General features: G+C 45.1%; 1 protein-coding gene across 4 annotated transcripts in view; it reads right to left on the bottom strand.

The window, feature by feature from the left end:
* Positions 1-21,005, bottom strand: part of cep350 (centrosomal protein 350) — a 223,134-nt gene that overhangs the window by 130,855 nt on the left and 71,274 nt on the right. For all 4 annotated transcript variants that reach the window (XM_068037945.1, XM_068037948.1, XM_068037946.1 and 1 more), the window contains exons 8-10: positions 20,264-20,377; positions 6,043-6,183; positions 1,948-2,573 (exon numbers count right to left, since the gene is read on the bottom strand). In XM_068037945.1, the coding sequence (XP_067894046.1) occupies positions 1,948-2,573; positions 6,043-6,183; positions 20,264-20,377 (881 nt within the window). The remainder of the gene's footprint in view (positions 1-1,947; positions 2,574-6,042; positions 6,184-20,263; positions 20,378-21,005) is intronic.

The raw sequence follows: 21,005 nt of genomic DNA, 5'->3' as shown, positions 1-21,005 counted from the left end.
CAGAAAAGTGGCAAATGGAATTCAGTCCAGATAAGTGTGAGGTAATGCATTTGGGGAGGACAAACAAAGCAAGCGAATACACAATAAACGGGAGGATATTGAGAGGGGTAAAAGTGAGAGACCTTGGAGTACATGTCCACAGGTCCCTGAAGGTGGCAGGACAGGTAAAGTGGTGAAAAGGCATATGGAATGTTTTCCCTTATTGGCTGAGGTATAGAATATAAAAGCAGGAAAGTAATGCTGGAACTGTATAAAATGCTGGTTAAGCCACAGCTGGAGTATTGCGTACAGTTCTGATCACCACATTACAGAAAGGACATAATTGCTCTGGAGAAAGTACAGAGGAGATTTACAAGAATGTTGCCAGGGCTTGAAAGTTGCAGCTACAAGGAAAGATCGGATTGGCTAGGGTTGTTTTCCTTAGAACAGAGGAGGCTAAGGGGTGTAATTGAAGTGTACAAAATTATGAGGGGCCTAGATAGAGTAGACAGGAAGGACCTTTTTCCCCAAGCAGAGGTCAATTACTAGGGGGCACAGATTTAAGGTGATTGGTAGAAGAATTAGAGGGGACATGAGGAAAAACGTTTTCACCCAGAGGGTGGTGGGTGTCTGGAATCCACTGCCCAGATCGGTGGTGGAGGCAGAAACCCTCAGTTGTTTTAAAAAGGTATCTGGACATGCACCTGAAGTGCTGTAACCTGCAAGGCTACGGACCAGGTGCTAGAAGGTGGGATTAGATTGGCGGCTAGTTTTTTCAGCTGGTGCAAACATGATGGGCTGAATGGACTCCTTCTCTGCCGTAACCTTTCCATGGTTCTATCTAATTCCTTGACCAAGCTTTTAGTCACCTGTCCTCCTTTAGCTCGGCGTCAATTTTTGTCTGATTACATTAAAGGTGCTGTATAAATGGTTACAGCACAGGAGGCAGCCATTCGGCCTGTCGTGTCTGTGCCAGCTCACTGTTAGAGCAACTCAATTAGAGATTCATAAAGAAATTCATAGATTCATATAGCACTGAAACAGGCCCTTCAGCCCACCGAGTCTGTGCCAACCATCAACCACCCATTTATACTAACCCTACATTAAACCCATTTCCCTCTCACATCCCCACCTTCCCTCAATTCTCCTACCACCGACCTACACTAGGGGCAATTTACAATGGCCAATTTACCGATCAACCTGCAAGTGAGAGGAAACCGGAGCACCGGGAGGAAACCCATGCAGTCCCGAATGGCTGCCTCCTGTGCTGTAACCATTCTATGATTCTAATTTGCATTTATACAGCACCTTTAATGTAATCAGACAAAAATTAGTCCCACTCTCCTGCCTTTTCCCCAGAACCTTGTAACTCATTTTCCCTTCAGATAATTATTTAATTCCCTTTTGAAAGCCATGACTGAATCTGCATCCACCACATACTCAGGCAGTGCATCCCCGATCCTGAGCACTCGCTGAGTAAACAAGTTTTTCTTCACATCACCTCTTTTGCCAAACACCTTAAATTGGTATCCTCTGCTTCTGAATCCTTTCGTCAATGGGAACAATTTCTCCCCATCTACTCTGTCCAGACCTCTCGTTATCAGGTTCTACAAACAGCAGCAACACAGCTGGCTAAACAACACCTTACACCTGCTCCCTGACAGCAATAAATTTATTAATGATACATCAAATTTACACTTCTCCAAAGTCTTTGAGCAGGTCTGGCACTGTGCACTCCTGCAGCTTGTTACATTACATGAAAACTTAGTTCCTAGCACTGAAAAATTCTTCCAAATCACTGTGCTGCATTCTCCCACTTTCCACCAGCTCAGGAATCCCCCCAGGGCTTTGCTCTCCCTCCTGTGTTCCTTTGAGACCTCTTCCACTTGTCACTGCCAACTAAATTTAGGAAGATTCTTAATTAGAACAACATGAAACAGCACAGCTCTACACAAACAGAATGATCACCTGTCTCTCCTCCGGGGCTGCCTGGTGGTGAGGCAGCTCATCGACCTTAGCCGGCTCAGATGCATATTTCGAAAATGTCTCCTCTAAACGTTTCTGGCACAAAGTTTCCGGCTTGGGCTTTGAGAAAGCTTCTTTTTGCTTCCTGTAGAGTTCTTGCAGGCGTTTGTTCTTTTGTTCCATTGCCTCCTTCTGGGCTTTCTTCTCCTCCGTCTGCCTCTTCTTCCTCTCCACCTGCTGCCGAGCGATGTATTGGCGCACCTCCTCTGCATCGTAATGCCGCAACCGTTTCATCTGCATTTCCATGCTCAGATTGGGTTTCTCCTGCTTCCTTTTAACTGGGCTCACGCTTCTTGAGGAGGCCCAGACTCCAGTGGGCTTCTTGCCATCTTCCATACCCGCCTTCTCTTCTGGATCTTGATGGGATGCCTTGAGTTGAAGGTCGTCGAGGATCCCTCTTACTTCCGCCGGCAGCACATGCGTATTCAACACGTCCAGCTCATTCTGCCCCTCTTCCTTTGTCCGGTCAGTCTCTGGCTGTTGCTCAGCTCTCCGCCGCTCAGAACTTCTGGGCCTCAATTTTCTGGAAGCTTCGAGCCTGGTGTCAGAATCTGCTCTTGTGGCATTTCCTGTAGAAAGGGTGCATAAAGACACTTAGGAGAGGAGAATATTACCTTTATGATGACAAGGTGGACAGCTTTGCATTGATCAAAGCAACACATTGATCATGTTATTCAATTCCCTGTACCAAATGCATGAGATTTTCCTGGGACAACATGCAAGAAAACCCAAGAATTAGGTCTGGTTGGGAACAATAAAGCTGTAATTTAATTGAGAGGTTCAGTGGAGCAGAAGTAGCTTTGATGAGATTCAATTACAGCCTTTCACTCATTCAGTACCATCATCTGATGCAACACAACTTTTAAACTAAAATCTATGCCAGTGACAATCAGTCACAGTGTTGAGACCACGTTGAGGCAGAACAGAAGGACTACTGCCAACATAAAATGGATCTGCCATTCAATTCAAACAATTGTTTAGCTCTTTAACAAATTAGATTTCTGAGATAATATCGTGCAACTAATACCTGGAAAAAGAGTCTATAGGGAATTCTTTTGATTTAAAATACTCCCGTTTTATTGCAAAAGTTATTTAAAAAATAACTTCTTTCCCCAACTATCCCATTCATTTTCCGCTGGCAAGAGGACAATGCGGGGTTGTGCCTCCTTTCCTGCTTGGCTGCTATGTAACATTAGAGATGGGGAGTTGCTCATCGTGGTTCTAATGGAAACAGAGGCACTCAATCTCATAACAGCCAAAGACTAACTGGCAAAAAAAGGGGAAAAACAATATGGACATGCTACCTGTATAAGTCCAAGGAAGATTACCCAGTGGTAGTGTGGTTTCCTGGGATCAAGCTGCTTTCAGACCAGCCTGAGGTCATAGGCCTCAGAAACTTGCCAATCGAGCTGCTCCAGGATGCACTGGGACAGGCCATGTCATGTCATCCTGGAGGGCCAAGCAGGGAGTCAGGTCGCACCTCCCAGCATGTTAAAGTGAATCCCTTTCCATCCGCCTTCAAGACTCATCATCCCGTTTTAATTCACCTTAATCAGACTGTAGGATCTTCAAACTATCAATGGCCCAAACTGGATCATCTTTTTTTCAAGTGAGTGCAAGAGTCCAACAAAGTAAATGTCATTAGGCCATAATCCGGTCTGGCAAAGCATCTAATACCGCCTGCCATTAGTTAGACTTGCCCTTGAACATATTGGTGGTTAAATGTTTCACACGGCTCGTTGTTGAAAGTGAAATTGATAACGGTACAGCAAGAGAAACGGCATCTTGTATCTGAGTGAGCAGGGCAAGCAACTGCTAATCTCCGCATCCAATCAGATTGAAGGATTGCAAAATTAACAACATGAGGACTGAGAAATTGTTCTAAGTTAGAGTGGGTGAATTCAAGGTCAAATAGAGACAGAGGAAGACAGGGAGATAAAGATTGATTAACAGTGAGGAGAGAGACACACAGAAGGAAAAATAAAAAAGCTTTTATTTAAATTGAACATTTTTAAAATTTCCAACAATTAAAACCTAACGGAATGAGACTCCACACTTGTAATAGTTACTTTTCAGTGCTAAAGTAGTTGTTTAGAAGTAACACATCACTTAGTTAAAAGGGGTACAAAGACTGAAATGGACAAGACTTAAATTTCTGTGGTGAGTTTAGTTCATATCTACTGCACAAATATAGCAATCGCACACCATTCAATGCATCTGAACTGAGGCAAACAGCAAGATGCTGTTTTCATGAAGTTAACAGCACAGCAATGCATTTCAGACATCAACTCTTGAATATTTGGATATTTTAAGCACACATCTGCCCCTCACCTGAAGTTGCTATACCATTTGCACATAAATAATACTGAACACCATTAGCCTCACCATTACTTTGAGAGCAAATTCTGATCCAATATTTAATTACTTTACAATGTATTACAACTGTGAGTCCTGCTGAGTCAGTGGACTAGAAGAGGGCTGAGTGATGCCGATCTAGAAGACCTCAGGCTGAGTCCCTGGTCTCGCTACAATTGTACAGGGCTTTGATGAGACCACACCTGAGTATTGTGTGCAGGTTTGGTCTCCATATTTTAAGAAGTATATACTTGCATTGGAGGTGGCACAGCGAAGGTTCACCAGATTGGCCCTTGGGATAAGAAGGTTGTATTATGATGTGAGGCTGAGCAAATTGTGTCTATGTTCTTTGGCGTTTAGAAGAATGAGGTGCAATCTCACTGAAACATACAAGATTCTGAAGGGGCTTGGCAGGGTAGAAATTGAGAGGTTGTTACCCCTGGCTGGGGAATCTAGAACACAGGGACACAGTCTCAGGATAAGGGGCTGAACATTTAGAAGTGAAATGAGGAGAAATTTCTTCACTCAGAGGGTTGTGAATCATTGGAATTCTCTACCCCAGAGAGTTGTGGATGCTCCATCGTTGAATATATTTAAGGCTGAGATAGACAGATTTTTTGGTCTGTCAGGGAATCGAGAAATGGGGAGTGGGGTGAAAATGGAGTCGAGGTAGAAGATCATCCATGATCGTACTGAATGGCAAACCAGGCTAAACAAGCCGTATGGTCTACTCCTGCTCCTATTTCTTATGTTATGTCTCAGTTTGCATATCTCACCTGGGAGGGTGATGCAGGCACTGCAATATTTCAGTTCCCTTACCTTTGGGGATTGAGGGGAGCATATCAGCTAGCTCCTGCTCCCTTGTTACAGTTGACCCAGAGAAACTGTGGTGAAATGTTCAAATACCAGGGGACATAGGTGACAGTGAGGAATAAGAAATAAGTCAGGTGAAATGTGTTTTCAAGCTAGTGAAGCAAGTAAGGATAGCAGCTCACTGATCTGTTCAAGAGGTATTAGATGCACTTCTGGACAGCCGAGTAACAGTAAGGCAACAGGTAATTGGTTTGAGTTAGAAAAGGAATGAGCTTTATGGAACACATGCCCTTTTTCCAACATTAAAACTTGAACAAAGCTGCTTACTTTTCAGAAATTGCATTAAAACCCCTTCAACACTAACCTAGATCTTCTTAATTTATGGAATTCCATGTTTGTAGTACTAGACACCTGAAGTGTTAAGGCTTTAACTAAGCCCTTAAATGATCAAATACAGGCTACCTTTAACATCGCAGGCTTTGCATGTTGTTTGGAGGAAGTGGAGGTAGGGGGAAGTGAGAAAGGAAAGAATTGAATGTTATAGAAAAAAAATTAAGAACCATTCCCATGACTAACGTGAATTGACAGGTAACAGTAAACAATGGTAGCAGGATCAGGCATGTTGCTCATTTTGGTTTATACTTATTTTAAATGCACCTCACTCCTAAAACCAAAACACAGTCAACCAAGGTTATCGGTACCTCTTGTAGGTGTATGCACCACTGACAAGGCCAGTCACAGCAGTGTATACAGGTTAATGACCAATCCAGTTAATAGTGTTACCAGATCCGGCTCCACTTATGGGCACAGGTCAACATATTCAACAGCATCACTGAGAACAGAAGGTTTAAGCATTGGTCAGCTACTCACTTGGCCTGACATTCCTCTCTCTTCCAGCTCTTGGGCTAGGGGCTACCTCGGTTTCCTTCACTGTCTTGGGTACAGGTCCCAGAACCATCTTCACCAGCTTCTGGCCTTCACGCCAAGAGGCTGTGCTGATAACATGGGAACCTGAAAAAAAAACAACATCTACAAATTGAAGCCCTTGAGCCTGAGAAATTTAACAATGACTTGGTGATCACAAGCTGCTCATTCTGCGAAATCTACACAAATCTTTATCAAAGCACATTCCCTTAACAGTGTACAAATTATCAAAATCCAATGCTACAAACTGTAGGGACAGCCAGCAAAGTCCTCCCAGCAACAGATTGATAACCTGCAGCTTCCTCACATCCAACTTTCTGTAAAGGCTGATGTTTGGGAATCAAAGACATCAGCAAAGGTATAGTCAAAAAAAGCTAACTGATGTACCTGCTTCTTTGAGGAACCTATCCATTCCCTCCAGCCTCTGCACTCCCATACAAGTCCTACTATTCTCCCAGAAATCCTCCCTTCCAATTCCCCATCATGCTCATTGTGCCTTCAATCCCCAGCTCACCATGTTATTCAACATCAAGGCACAGATGAGCTGAAATTTCCTTTAGTTCAATGATGCCAAACCAAAGCCACCTTTTTGATTCTCACTGATAGCTACATGCCTCTAATTCTATCACCTTCAGTTGTCCACCAAGTCTGAAGCAAGTAGCATGCAACCTTTCTCTTCTGGTTCACCTTTTGCTGTCACTCCTACAATATAACCAGCCAGCTACCAAGATTGCAAATTCTCATCTCTGGAACACTGCCCATTTAGTCCAATATGTCTCCCTCCCCTAACAAAACACTAATGCACCAGCCATGGCTCTGTTGATAGCACATCTGCTTCTGAGTCAGAACATTGTGGGCTTGCTCTTTCCATTCTCCATGGCACCCTGTTCCCTGGCACAATGACATCAAGATTCTTGTTTTCAAATCTTCCAGTCCCCCTCCCTTTATCCAAATGATCTTCTCCGGTATTGTCTACGCCAGTATTTTCTGCTCATCTCTCTCTCTCTCCATTACTGGTAACTTGCCAAGGCCACTACACTCTAGTCTTTAGAATGCTCCCTTGAACCACTATCTTTCACCATCTACCTCGTTATTTCGAAAAGCCTCCTAAATTTAATTTGATCATGTTTTCATTTTTCCATTTCATCTTGTCCATCTCCTGATTTCTGTTCTCCTCCTCACTCCCTTGTAAAGTCTCCTCAGGACAACATGATGGAATCTAATTGTCAGTTGTTGATATTGGGATTCAACGTCTCACTGCCAAATGAAACTAAGCAAGTAAACCCAACTAAAGACAAAGCTCTGCCAGCATCAATAAGAGACTCCAATCCTTCTGGAGAACACCAACTTGCATTTCAATAGTGCCTTTCACCACCACAGGACATCCCAAAGAACACAATTAAAAAATTACTTTTGAAATGTAATCATTGTTGTTATGTAGGCAAAGGGAGCAGCTAATTTGAGAGCACAGCAAGGACAAAGAGTAGTGAGATGGATGATCAGTTTACTGATTTTAGCATGGTGTAGGGTGAGGCAGCAATGTTGGTCAGGACACTAAGCAAACTCCCCTCCTCTTCAAATACAATAACTTACATTTATATCAGGCCTTTATCATAATAAAATGTCCCAAGGCACTATACAACAGTACAGTGGGATCTTCTAGGTCCACCCGAATAGGCAGACAGGGCCGCATATTAATCTTGTGTCTGACAGCTGCCACCAGTACTCCTTCAGTAAGGTGTTTAAGAGTCAGCCTACATTGTGCACTTATGTCCTGGGGTGGGGCCTAAACCAACAACCTTCTGACTCAGAGGTGACAGTGTTACCTGGTGAGTCAAGCTTGAAACTTAGTTCAGCAACTGCAGCACCCCGCGCTTACACCATCAATACTAAGTTAGCCCCACCCAAAAGTGCTCAATGTTAACTTCTATCTCAATGAACCAGGGTGTTGAATTCAAGCATCAGTGAGACCAAGCAGACTAGGTTGTGCCGAGGACTGATGTGGACGGGCCGGAGAATGACAGGCAAATATGGGTTGGGGTCATTCCAGATCCCTCCAACAATCCTGTCAGGTATGAAATAAAAACAAGAAATGCTGGAACCACTCAGCAGGTCATGCTGGAACCACTCAGAAGGAGTTCCGAAGAAGGGTCACTGACCCGAAACGTTAACTCTGCTTCTCTTTTCACAGATGCTGCCAGACCTGCTGAGTGGTTCCAGCATTTCTTGTTTTTATTTCAGATTTCCAGCATCCGCAGTATTTTGCTTTTATTGTACTATCAGGTATGAACCCTGATTTATTGAGACAGAAGGTAACATGGAGCACTGTTGGGGAGGTGGTGGCGTAGTGGTATTGTCACTAGACTAGTAACCCAGAGACCCAGGGTACTGCTCTGGGGACATGGGCTTGAATTCCATCACGGCAGAAGGTGGAATTTGAACACAATTAATAAATCTGGAGCTAAAAGCTAGTCTAATGATGGCCATGAAACCATTGTTAATTGTTGTAAAAACCCATCTGGTTCAGTAATGTCCTTTAGGGAAGGAAATCTGCTGTCTTTACCTGGTCTGGCCGACATGTGACTCCAGACCCACAGCAATGTGGTTGACTCTTAAATGCCCTCTGAAATGGCCTAGCAAGCCACTCAGTTGTATCTAACAGCTACAAAATCGATAAGGAACGAAACCGGACGGACCACCTGGCATCAACCTAGGCACCGGAAACGACAACAGCAAACCCAGCCCTGTCAACCCTGCAAAGTCCTCCTTACGAACATCTGGGGGATTGTGCCAAGGTTGGGAGAGCTGTCCCACAGACTAGTCAAGCAATAGCCTGACAATCATATTCACTGAATCATACCTTACAATGTCCCAGACACTGCCATAACTGGTAATGTCCGATCCCATTGGCAGGACAGATCCAGCAGAGGTGGCAGCACAGTGGTACGCTGTCGGGAGGGAGTTGCCCTGGGAGTCCTAAACATCGACTCCAGACACCAAGAAGTCTCACGGCATCAGGTCAAACATGGACAAGAAAACCTCCTGCTGATTATCACCTACCGTCCTCCCTCAGATGATGAATCAGTACTGTTCCATGTTTAACAACATTTGGAGGAAGCACTGAGGGTGGCAAGGGCACAGAATATACTCTGGGTGGGGAACTTCAATGTCCATCACCAAGAGTGGGTCGGTAGCACTACTACCGACCAAGCTAGCCGAGTCCTATAGGACATAGCTGCTAGACTGGGTCTGCGGCAGGTGATGAGGGAACCAACAAGAGGGAAAAACATACTTGACCTCGTCCTCACCAATCTGCTTGTTGCAGATGCATCTGTCCATGACAGCATTCGTAGGATTGACCACCGCATAGTCCTTGTGGAGACCAAGTCCCGCCTTCTCATTGAGGATACCCACCGTCGCGTTGTGTGGCACAGCCACAGTGTTAATTGCGATAGATTTCAAACAGATCTAGCAATGCAAAACTGGGTGCCCATGAGGTACTATGGGCCATCAGCAGCAGCAGAATTGTACTCAATCACAATCTGTAACCTCATGGCCCGGCATATACCCCACTCTACCATTACCATCAAGGCGGGGGATCATCCCTGGTTCAATGAAGAGTGCAAGAGGGCATGACAGGAGCAGCACTAGGCATACCTCAAAATGAGATGTCAACCTGGTGAAACTACAACCCAGAACCAGAACTACTTGCGTGCCAAACAGCGTAAGCAGCATGCGATAGACAGAGCTAAGCGATCCCACAATCAACAGATCAGATCTAAGTTCTGCAGTCCTGCCACATCCAGTCATGAATCGTGGTGGACAATTAAACAACTAACTGGAGGAGGTGGCTCCACAAATATCCTCATCCTCAATGATGGGGAGTCCAGCACATCAGTGCAAAAGATAAGACTGAAGCATTTGCAACAATCTTCAGCAAAAAGTGCTGAGTTGATGATCCATTTCAGCCTCCTCCTGACATCCCAGATGCCAGTCTTCAGCCAATTCGATTCACTCCACGTGACATCAAGAAACGACTGAAGGCACTGGATACTGCAAAGGCTATGGGCCCTGACAATATTCCGGCAATAGTACTGAAGACGTGTGCTCCAGAACTTGCCGCGCCCCTAGCCAAGCTGTTCCAGTACAGCTACAACACTGGCATCTACCCGGCAATTTGGAAAATTGCCCAAGTATGCCCTGTACACATCTTCTTTGGCCTCCTTATCTCGAGAGACAATGGATAAGCGCCTGGAGGTGGTCAGTGGTTTGTGAAGCAGCGCCTGGAGTGGCTATAAAGGCCAATTCTAGAGTGACAGGCTCTTCCACGGGTGCTGCAGATAAATTTGTTTGTCAGGGCTGTTACACAGTTGGCTCTCCCCTTGCGCCTGTCTTTTTTCCTGCCAACTACTAAGTCTCTTCGACTCGCCACACTTTAACCCCGTCTTTATGGCTGCCCGCCAGCTCTGGCGAACGCTGGCAACTGACTCCCACGACTTGTGATCAATGTCACAGGATTTCATGTCGCGTTTGCAGACGTCTTTAAAGCGGAGACATGGACGGCCGGTGGGTCTGATACCAGTGGCGAGCTCGCTGTACAATGTGTCTTTGGGGATCCTGCCATCTTCCATGCGGCTCACATGGCCAAGCCATCTCAAGCGCCGCTGACTCAGTAGTGTGTATAAGCTGGGGATGTTGGCCGCCTCGAGGACTTCTGCGTTGGAGATACGGTCCTGCCACCTGATGCCAAGTATTCTCCGGAGGCAGCGAAGATGGAATGAATTGAGACGTCGCTCTTGGCTGACATACGTTGTCCAGGCCTCGCTGCCATAGAGCAAGGTACTGAGGACACAGGCCTGATACACTCGGACTTTTGTGTTCCGTGTCAGTGCGCCATTTTCCCACACTCTCTTGGCCAGTCTGGACATAGCAGTGGAAGCCTTTCCCATGCGCTTGTTGATTTCTGCATCGAGAGACAGGTTACTGGTGATAGTTGAGCCTAGGTAGGTGAACTCTTGAACCACTTCCAGAGCGTGGTCGCCAGTATTGATGGATGGAGCATTTCTGACGTCCTGCTCCATGATGTTCGTTTTCTTGAGGCTGATAGTTAGGCCAAATTCATTGCAGGCAGCCGCAAACCTGTCGATGAGACTCTGCAGGCACTCTTCAGTGTGAGATGTTAAAGCAGCATAGTCAGCAAAGAGGAGTTCCCTGATGAGGACTTTCCGTACTTTGGACTTCGCTCTTAGACGGGCAAGGTTGAACAACCTGCCCCCTGATCTTGTGTGGAGGAAAATTCCTTCTTCAGAGGATTTGAACGCGTGTGAAAGCAGCAGGGAGAAGAAAATCCCAAAAAGTGTGGGTGCGAGAACACAGCCCTGTTTCACGCCACTCAGGATAGGAAAGGGCTCTGATGAGGAGCCACCATGTTGAATTGTGCCTTTCATATTGTCATGGAATGAGGTGATGATACTTAGTAGCTTTGGTGGGCATCCAATCTTTTCTAGTAGTCTGAAGAGACCACGTCTGCTGACGAGGTCAAAGGCTTTGGTGAGATCAATGAAAGCAATGTAGTGGGGCATCTGTTGTTCACGGCATTTCTCCTGTATCTGACGAAGGGAGAACAGCATGTCAACGGTCGATCTCTCTGCATGAAAGCCACACTTGTGCCTCAGGGTAGACGCGCTCGGCCAGCTTCTGGAGCCTGTTTAGAGCGACTCGAGCAAAGACTTTCCCCACTATGCTGAGCAGGGAGATTCCACGGTAGTTGTTGCGGTCACCGCGGTCACCTTTGTTTTTATAGAGGGTGATGATATTGGCATCGCGCATGTCCTGGGGTACTGCTCCCTCGTCCCAGCACAGGCATAGCAGTTCATGTAGTGCTGAGAGTATAGCAGGCTTGGCACTCTTGATTATTTCAGGGGTAATGCTGTCCTTCCCAGGGGCCTTTCCGCTGGCTAGAGAATCAATGGCATCACTGAGTTCCGATTTGGTTGGCTGTATGTCCAGCTCATCCACGACTGGTAGAGGCTGGGCTGCATTGAGGGCAGTTTCAGTGACAACATTCTCCCTGGAGTACAGTTCTAGGTAGTGCTCAACCCAGCGGTCCATTTGTTTGTGTTGGTCAGTGATTATGTCCCCTGATTTAGATTTGAGGGGGGCGATCTTCTTGATGGTTGGCCCAAAAGCTCTCTTTATGCCATCATACATTCCTCTGATGTTTCCGGTGTCTGAGGCCAGCTGAATATGACTGCATAGGTGTTGCCAGTAGTCGTTTGCGCAGCGCCTGGCTGTTCTTTGTGCAGTGCTCTATCCATGGCCATCTGCTCCCATTTCTAGTGTTTTCTCCCCCCAATCTACCCTCTTAAACTGTTTAAACTCCCCTGGCTCTTTAAATCAGTTCATTTTAGCCCTAACTAAAAGCTAACAGTTAGTTTAGTTTATGTTATCTGGGCCCACTGCCCTCCCCCAGCCACACCTGCTCTTTGTTTTCTCAACGAAATTGATCCGGACGAAACTGAAGAGCACAGCTGTCGATACTTTAATCTCCGATCCTGCTGTCTTCACTGTCCAGAGTGTCTGCAGCCACGGAGTGCGGTAAGTCCATTGAGGTGAAGAAGCAAGACAAATCCAACCCAGCCAATTACCACCCCATCAGTCTACTGTCAATCATCAGTAAAGTGATGGAAGGCGTCATCAACAGTGCCATCAAGCGGCACTTGCTCAGCAATGATCTGCTCAGTGATGCTCAGTTTGGATTCCGCCAGGGCAACTCAGCTCCTGCTCTCATTACAGCCTTGGTTCAAACATGGACAAAAGAACTGAACTCCAGAGGTGAGCTGAGAGTGACTTCCCTTGAACGAGAATGGCATCAAGGAGCCCCAGCAAAATTGCAGTCAATGGGAATCAGGTGGTTGGATACGTACCTAGCGCAAAGGAAGATGGTTGTGGTTGTTGGAGGTCAATCATCTCAGCTCCAGGACATCACTGCAAGAGTTACTCAGTGTAGTGTCCTAGGCCCAACCATCTTCAGCTGCTTCATCAATGACCTTCCTTCAATCACAAGGTCAGAAGTGGGGATGTTTTCTGATGATTGTACAATGTTCAAGACCATTTGCGACTCCTCAGATAATGAAGTGGTCAGTGTAGAAATGCAACAAGACCTGGACAATATCCGTCCATTGGTAGGGTGTTGAATGAATACTTCACATCTGTCTTCACCCAAGAGAATGAGGATGTAGATATGGAAGTCAGAGAGAGTGACTGTGAGGTTCTTGAGCAAATTGTCATGGGGAGTGACAAGATATTGGAGGTCTTGGCAGGCTTAAAAGTAGACAAATCTCCAGGTCCGGACGATTTGCATCCCAGAATGCTGCGGGAGGCGAGGGTGGAGATTGCAGGGGCTCTGACCCTAATTTTTAATTCCTCTCTGGCCACGGGGGAGGTGCCAGAGGACTGGAGAACAGCTAATGTGGTCCCACTATTTAATAAAGGTTGTAGAGATAAGCCGGGGAACTATAGACCAGTGAGTCTCACGTCAGTGGTCGGGAAACTATTGGAGAAAATTCTGAAGGAGAGAATCTATCTCCACTTGGAGAGGCAAAATTTGATTAGGAATAGTCAGCATGGCTTTGTCAGAGGGAGGTCATGCCTAACAAATTTGATTGAATTTTTTCAGCATGTGACCAGGTGTGTAGATGAAGGTGGTGCAGTTGATGTAGTTTACATGCATTTCAGCAAAGCCTTTGACAAGGTCCTACAGGGGAGACTCATCAAAAAAGCAAATGCATATGGGATACCGGGTAACTTGATAAGGTGGATTCAAAATTGGCTTAGCTGTAGGAGACGGAGAGTGATGACAGACAGCTGTTTTAGTGACTGGAAGCCAGTGTCCAGTGGCGTACCACAAGGATCTGTGCTGGGACCACTATTGTTTGTCATTTATATAAACGACATAGATGACTATGCGGGGGGTAGGATCAGTAAGTTCGCGGATGACACAAAGATTGGCCGAGTGGTTAACAGTGAGGTTGAGTGTCTTGGGTTACAGGAAGATATAGACGGGATGGTCAAATGGGCAGAAAGGTGGCAGATGGAATTTAACCCTGAAAAGTGTGAGGTGATACACTTTGGAAGGAGTAATGTGACATGGAGGTATTCAATGAATGGCCCGACACTGGGATGTTCCGAGGAACTAAGGGACCTTGGTGTGTTTGTCCATAGATCTCTGAAGGAAGAAGGGCAGGTTAATAGGGTGGTGAAAAAGGCATATGGGACACTTGCCTTTATCAATCGAGGCATAGATTACAAAAGCAGGGAGGTCATGTTGGAGTTCTATAGAACTTTGCTTAGGCCACAGATGGAGTACTGTGTGCAATTCTGGTCGCCACATTATAGGAAGGATGTGATTGCACTGGAGGGGCATCAGAGGCGATTCACCAGGATGTTGCCTGGGATGGAACATTTAAGCTATGAAGAGAGGCTGGATAGGCTTGGGTTGTTTTCACTGGAGCAGAGAAGACTGAGGGGTGACCTGATCGAGGTGTACAAGATTATGATGGGCATGGACAGGATGGATAGGGAGCAGCTGTTCCCCTTAGTTGAAGGGTCAGTTACGAGGGGACACAAGTTTAAGGTGAGGGGCAGGAGGTTTAAGGGGGATTTGAGGAAGAACTTTTTTACCCAGAGGGTGGTGACGGTCTGGAATGCACTGCCTGGGAGGGTGGTAGAGGCGGGTTGCCTCACATACTTTAAAAAGAACCTGCATGAGCACTTGGCACGTCATAACATTCAAGGCTATGGGCCAAGTGCTGGCAAATGGGACTAGGTAGACAGATCAGGTGTCTTTAATGCATCGGTGCAGACTCGATGAGCTGAAGGGTCTCTTCTGCACTGTATTATTCTGTGATTCTGTGAACATCCAGGCTTGGGCTAATAAGTGGCAAGTAACATTCACGCCACACAAGTGCCAGGCAATGACCATCTCCAATAAGAGAATCTAATCATCTCCCCGACATTCAATGGCATTGCGATCACTGAATCCCTCACCATCAACATCCTGGGGGTTACGATTGAACTGAAGTAGCCATACAAAAACCGTGACTACAACAGCAGGTGAGAGGCTGGGAATCCTGTGGCAAGTAACTCATCTCCTGTCTCCCCAAAGCCTGTCCACCATCTACAAGTCACAAGTCAGGATGTGATGGAATACTCTCCACTTGCCCGCATGGGTGCAGCTCCAACAACACTCAAGAAGCTTGATACCATCCAGGACAAAGCAGCCCGTTTGATTGGCACACCATCCACAAATACTTACTCCCTCCACCACCATGCACAGTGCAGTAGTGTGTACCATCTACAAGAAGCACTGCTGCAATGCACCAAGGCTCCTTAGACAGCACCTTCCAAACCTGCGACCTCTACCACCTGGAATGACAAGGGCAACAAATGCTTGGTAACACCACCACCTGCCAGTACCCCTCCAAGTCACACACCATCCTGACTTGAAACTATATCGCCGTTCCTTCACTGTTGCTGGATCAAAATCCTGGAACTTCCTTCCTAACAGCACAGTAGGTATACCTACCCCACATGGACTGCTGTGGTTCAAGAAGGCAGCTCACCACCACCCTCTCAAGGGCAATTAGGAATGGACAATAAATGCTCGCCTAGCCAGCGACGCCCACATTCCATGAATGAATAAAAAAATAATTAGATGGGATGGGTCGGAGGTGTCTGTAAAGCAATACCCTAATGCGTGTGAAATCGGATGATCACAGTAGATAATCAGCTAGTCAGCAATGTGCATATAATTCGCAGGAGAATGACCTAGTTATCAATGAATGAATGTACCATGAATTGCTTAAGAAAATGATCCCCAAAGCTCAGCCCAAGAGCAAGAAAAGCCTGCTGCTTGCTTTCTTTCAGCTGTGCAGCTATTTATAGGAATTGCTGATGAGCCATCTATAACCAGTGTCAGACAGTGCAGCAAATCCCCTCCCCCCCCCAGCCTCTGCACAAAGAGAAGGCATCAGAAGACCTCGGCTCACTGCTGCAGCTCTTTTGCTATATTTAGCATACAGAATGCACACCAAGCAGGTTTGACAGAGAGGTTACTTTAAGAGGCCTTGTGCTACAGGGAAGGAACAAACACAGGAATCGGGGTAGCTCCCAGAGAGCAGCTGCACCACACTTTTAACAAGTACACAGTAGTCTTAGTTTGAAAAAAAAATACATAATGCTGCGCAGGCAGAGGTGCTGTAGTATGTTGCCGCCTCAATGCTCTGAAAAGCTCAGAATTAGGACTCAAGTTGAAACTGAATTTTCCATGCAGTGCGCTCCCAATGGCAGCTATACTCAGATGGCCAAGTCACCAGAGATCAAAGAGGCTAGCAAGATGGAGTGAAGTCATCAATTCTGGTCCTGTACATTCCTACTAGGGCCACCCTCTGCACCACCAACCTGCCAGGGCCACCCTACCCTACACTCAGGGCCGCCCTCGTCACCACCCACCTCTCTGGACCACCATCCCCAGCACCCACCGATCAGTTACACAACTATATTGTGAAAGGCCAAGCTGCTGGCAGAATCTTATGACCTAAAGCCTCATCTGAACACAATTCCCCAAAAAACATTCATCAATACTTTAATTTAGACAAGTGGGATCAGAATAAGGAACTTTCTCTAAAGCACTTTTTTTTTTAAGATGTCAGCTCTGGAGAAATGGTATACTCTCAATTGTAGGGAACAAGTGTTAGCACCATGCAGCCAGGGATAGGTATAGCAGGTAACCAATTTATAGCGATCCTTCTGCTTTACTTAATGTGTTGCAGTCCAACCGAACAACAGCCCATATCTATCGCATCAGTGTGACATTCTTCATTTCCCACCCCAGCCCTCATGGCCAATTACTGAATTAGGGACAGTTTTTCTACCCATGCCCATTCGGAACAGGATATAGACTGTCGCAAATTAATTTTCCATTGAACTTTTACAGTCAGTCAGCAGGAAGCAGCTTTCATATTAGTCTGAGTTGGATTTGGACCCAGATCTCAGAGATGCCTAACCCACCATATCACCCAGTCCAGAGAATAAACTTCTTTCAAAAAAAAAAGTCTAGACAACGTTAATGGTCGATGGATTGGAAACATTCAGGGAAGGAATACAATGGATGCACAAAAATGGTAGGAACTTCATGTTTAAAAATGGAACAATTCTCAACAAGTGAACTGATGAAATCCATAAAATGATTTTATAAAGCTGCAACTGCAACTCAGACTGGCTGGATAATTTAAAATACATACGCAAAAAAAAGGGATTTGCTTGTCAGGATCTCCAGTGCTAAAACATTCAAATACTATCACAATCAGCCTGCGCATGTATCAGGTGTCTACATGGATGTGGCTATCCGCCACAATTAGTCACAAAATTAAAATCTTAAATTTACTGACATTAACTGCTGTGTCGCTAATGTCAGTGATTCGCGCAGGTAGGTAAGCAGAATTTTCATACACTGCCTGAACTACAACAAACATCCAGAAATAGTGGCGGCACAGTGGCGCAGTGGTTAGCACCGCAGCCTCACAGCTCCAGCGACCCGGGTTCAATTCTGGGTACTGCCTGTGTGGAGTTTGCAAGTTCTCCCTGTGTCTGCGTGGGTTTCCTCCGGGTGCTCCGGTTTCCTCCCACAGCCAAAAGACTTGCAGGTTGATAGGTAAATTGGCCATTATATAATTGCCCCTAGTATAGGTAGGTGGTAGGGAATATAGAAACAGGTGAGGATGTGGTAGGAATATGGAATTAGTGTAGGATTAGTATAAATGGGTGGTTAATGGTCGGCACAGACTCGGTGGGTCGAAGGGCCTGTTTCAGTGCTGTATCTCTAAATCTAAAAAAAATCTAAATAGAATTACAGTTTGTTGTTCCAAACTTGACTCAGAACTAGACAACTGTATAGTGGTGGAAGTAATTTAAGGTTACAAATTATCTCAGAGCTGGACAAACATATGGAGTATTGGTTGAAGTGTGGCTTTTTTGAGCCTTATGGTGCTAATATACCATGCGTCCTAGAGTCAAGACTGCCTGAAAGGCCATATGTCTAGATTTCAGAGCACTAGAACGTTTCATTGAAAGGATAAAGATATCAAAGGATCACTCAGAAAATTGCAGCACCCACTGCACATCTTTAAAAGAGCTTAATAACAAAGAACTGCATATCATGTGTGAGAATGCAGGCTTCTTCCAGCATCGTGCATAGAGATACTTTATTATATCTTGTCAGATGAATTTTAATCAAGTGAAGTGTGAAATTTAAAGCAGTGCCTGTCAAGTGCTTTCTGGCAGAGGTTTGTGCGATATATCGAAAGTATGAAGGAGAGCAGATACACAATTCTATCTGAAGTCGTTATAATCAAAGTGCAGCAGACATTTCGTCCAAACAAACCCTGACTGCTCAAAAACTTACGAACTATAGAAAACCAATTTAAGGAACCTCTAGTGGATCATGTTTATATTATTTGGCGATTCCGATCAGACAGGTGTCCAAAAAAACAGAAGCTTTCAATGAACGTTAATGGCTATGGGTGGGCCATCAAAAGCTGGCTCGTACAACATTTGCAGTTCCTGGGTTGTCAATTCTCATGAACATATGAATTAGGAGCAGGAGTAGACCATTAGGCCCCTCGAGCCTGCTCTGCCAATCAATAAGATCATGGCTGATCTGATGGTAACCTCAACTCCACATTCTCGTCTACCCCCGATAACCTTTCACCCCCTTATCAAGAATCTATCTACCGCTGCCTTAAAATATTTAAAGACTCAGTTTCCACTTCCTTTTGAGGAAGAGCGTTCCAAAGACCGTCAGAGAAAAAAATGTCTCATCTCTGACTTAAACGGGCAATCCCTTAGTTTTAAACAGTAACCCCTAGTTCTAGATTCTCGCACAAGGAGAAATATCCTTCCATATCCACCCTGTCAAGACCCTTCAGGATCTTATATTTTTCAATCAAGTGGCCTCTTATTCTGCTAAACTCCAGCGGATACAAACCTAGCCTGTCCAACCTTTCTTCATAAGACAACCCGTCCATTCCAGGTACTAATCTAATACATTTTCTCTGAACTGCTTCCAACGTATTTACATCCTTCCTTAAATAAGGAGACCAGTACTGTTTACAGTACTCCAGATGTGGTCTCACCAATGCCCTGTATAACTGAAGCATAACCTCCCGACTTTTGTATTCAATTCCCCTCATAATAAATGATAATATTCTATTCGCTTTCCAAATTACTTGCTGAACCTGTATACTAACCTTTAGCGATTCATGCACCAGGACACCCAGATCCCGCTGCATCTCAGAGGTCTGCAATCTCTCACCATTTAGATAAATGCTTCTTTTTTATTCTTCCTGCCAAAATGGAGTTTCACATTTTCCCACATTATACTCCATTTGCCAGATCTTTGCCTACTCACTTAATCTATCTATATCCCTTTGTAGCCTCCTTATGTCCTCCTCACAAGTTACTTTCCTACCTATCTTTGTGTCATCAGCAAGTTTAGCAACCATACCTTCAGTCCCTTCATCCAAATCATTTATCTAAATTGTAAAAAGTTGAGGTCCCAGCACTGATCACTGCAGCACACCACTCATTACATCTTGCCAACCAGAAAATGACCCACTTATGCCTACTCTGTTCCTTGTTAGTTAACCAATCTTCTAACCATGCCAATATGTTACCCTCGACACCATGAGCTTTTATTTTCCGCAATAATCAACATCCCCCTCCATTGTGCTTTTGATCAATCTAGATTTACAGTTCTGTAACCAGGGGCTGCTCAAGATGGGGAAAATATAACAGGGTTTTGCCTTCATTTTCAGTTCACTCAGTGGAATCATGTTACTTCACAGTATTGAAGCAAAATTCCACAATTTAAACTAATACAAGATTCAGTTAAAGGACTCCGTTAAAGGGTTCTGCTTTATTTTGGTTTCTGAAAAGATCTCAAGTATCTGTGCAAGTTAAGGCTATGGTGCTACATTACCTGTTCCATTTTGTTTCTGTATAAATTTAGCGCTCGGAAGAATACAATTTGCATTTTACCTGAATATACGGTCTACAAAGAGCACAAAAGTTAGTTAGTGCCCTTAAACAGAAAACCTGGTTCACTCACTTGGTTTAGTGTCAGGGCTCGGCGATCGAGCTATTTTCTGTACTTTCCGCACAGGTTTAGTGATTCTCTTCTCTTTGGTTTTTTCACATGCAGCTTCCTTCACCTTACTGCTCTCTGTCAATAGTAGAAAATAAAACAAAAGTTCACTACTGTAGGTACATGTGGCAAATTTCATTTAACCAGAACTTATTGCAAGTAAGCTGCATAATTGGTACACAAGTACAAATTACGCTTTACAATTTGATAAGATCAATAATTGTTTTAAAGCATCTTTTACAATCTAGATCAATTATTAGCCCATGAAGGCTTTGGAGAGAGTACAGAAGAGGTTTACCAGTGTGGGCGGCACAGTGGCGCAGTGGTTAGCACTGCAGCCTCACAGCTCCAGCGACCCGGGTTCAATTCTGGGTACTGCCTGTGAGGAGTTTGCAAGTTCTCCCTGTGTCTGCATGGGTTTTCTCCGGGTGCCACAAGCCAAAAGACTTGCAGGTTGGTAGGTAAATTGGCCATTATAAATTGCCACTAGTATAGGTAGGTGGTAGGGAAATATAGGGAGAGGTGGGGATGTTTGGTAGGAATATGGGATTAGTGTAGGATTAGTATAAATGGGTGGTTGATGGTCGGCACAGACTCGGTGGGCCGAAGGGCCTGTTTCAGTGCTGTATCTCTAAACTAAAAATAGTTACAGTGATGAAGGACTACAGTTAAGCAGATAAAGTGGAGAAGCTGAGGTTGTTCTCCA

The sequence above is a fragment of the Heterodontus francisci genome, chromosome 8, assembly GCF_036365525.1.
Source record: "Heterodontus francisci isolate sHetFra1 chromosome 8, sHetFra1.hap1, whole genome shotgun sequence".
In the NCBI taxonomy this organism is placed as follows: Eukaryota; Metazoa; Chordata; class Chondrichthyes; order Heterodontiformes; family Heterodontidae; genus Heterodontus; species Heterodontus francisci.
The sequence above is the reverse complement of the archived record's forward strand: the minus strand, read 5'-3'. Positions and strand labels throughout refer to the sequence as shown.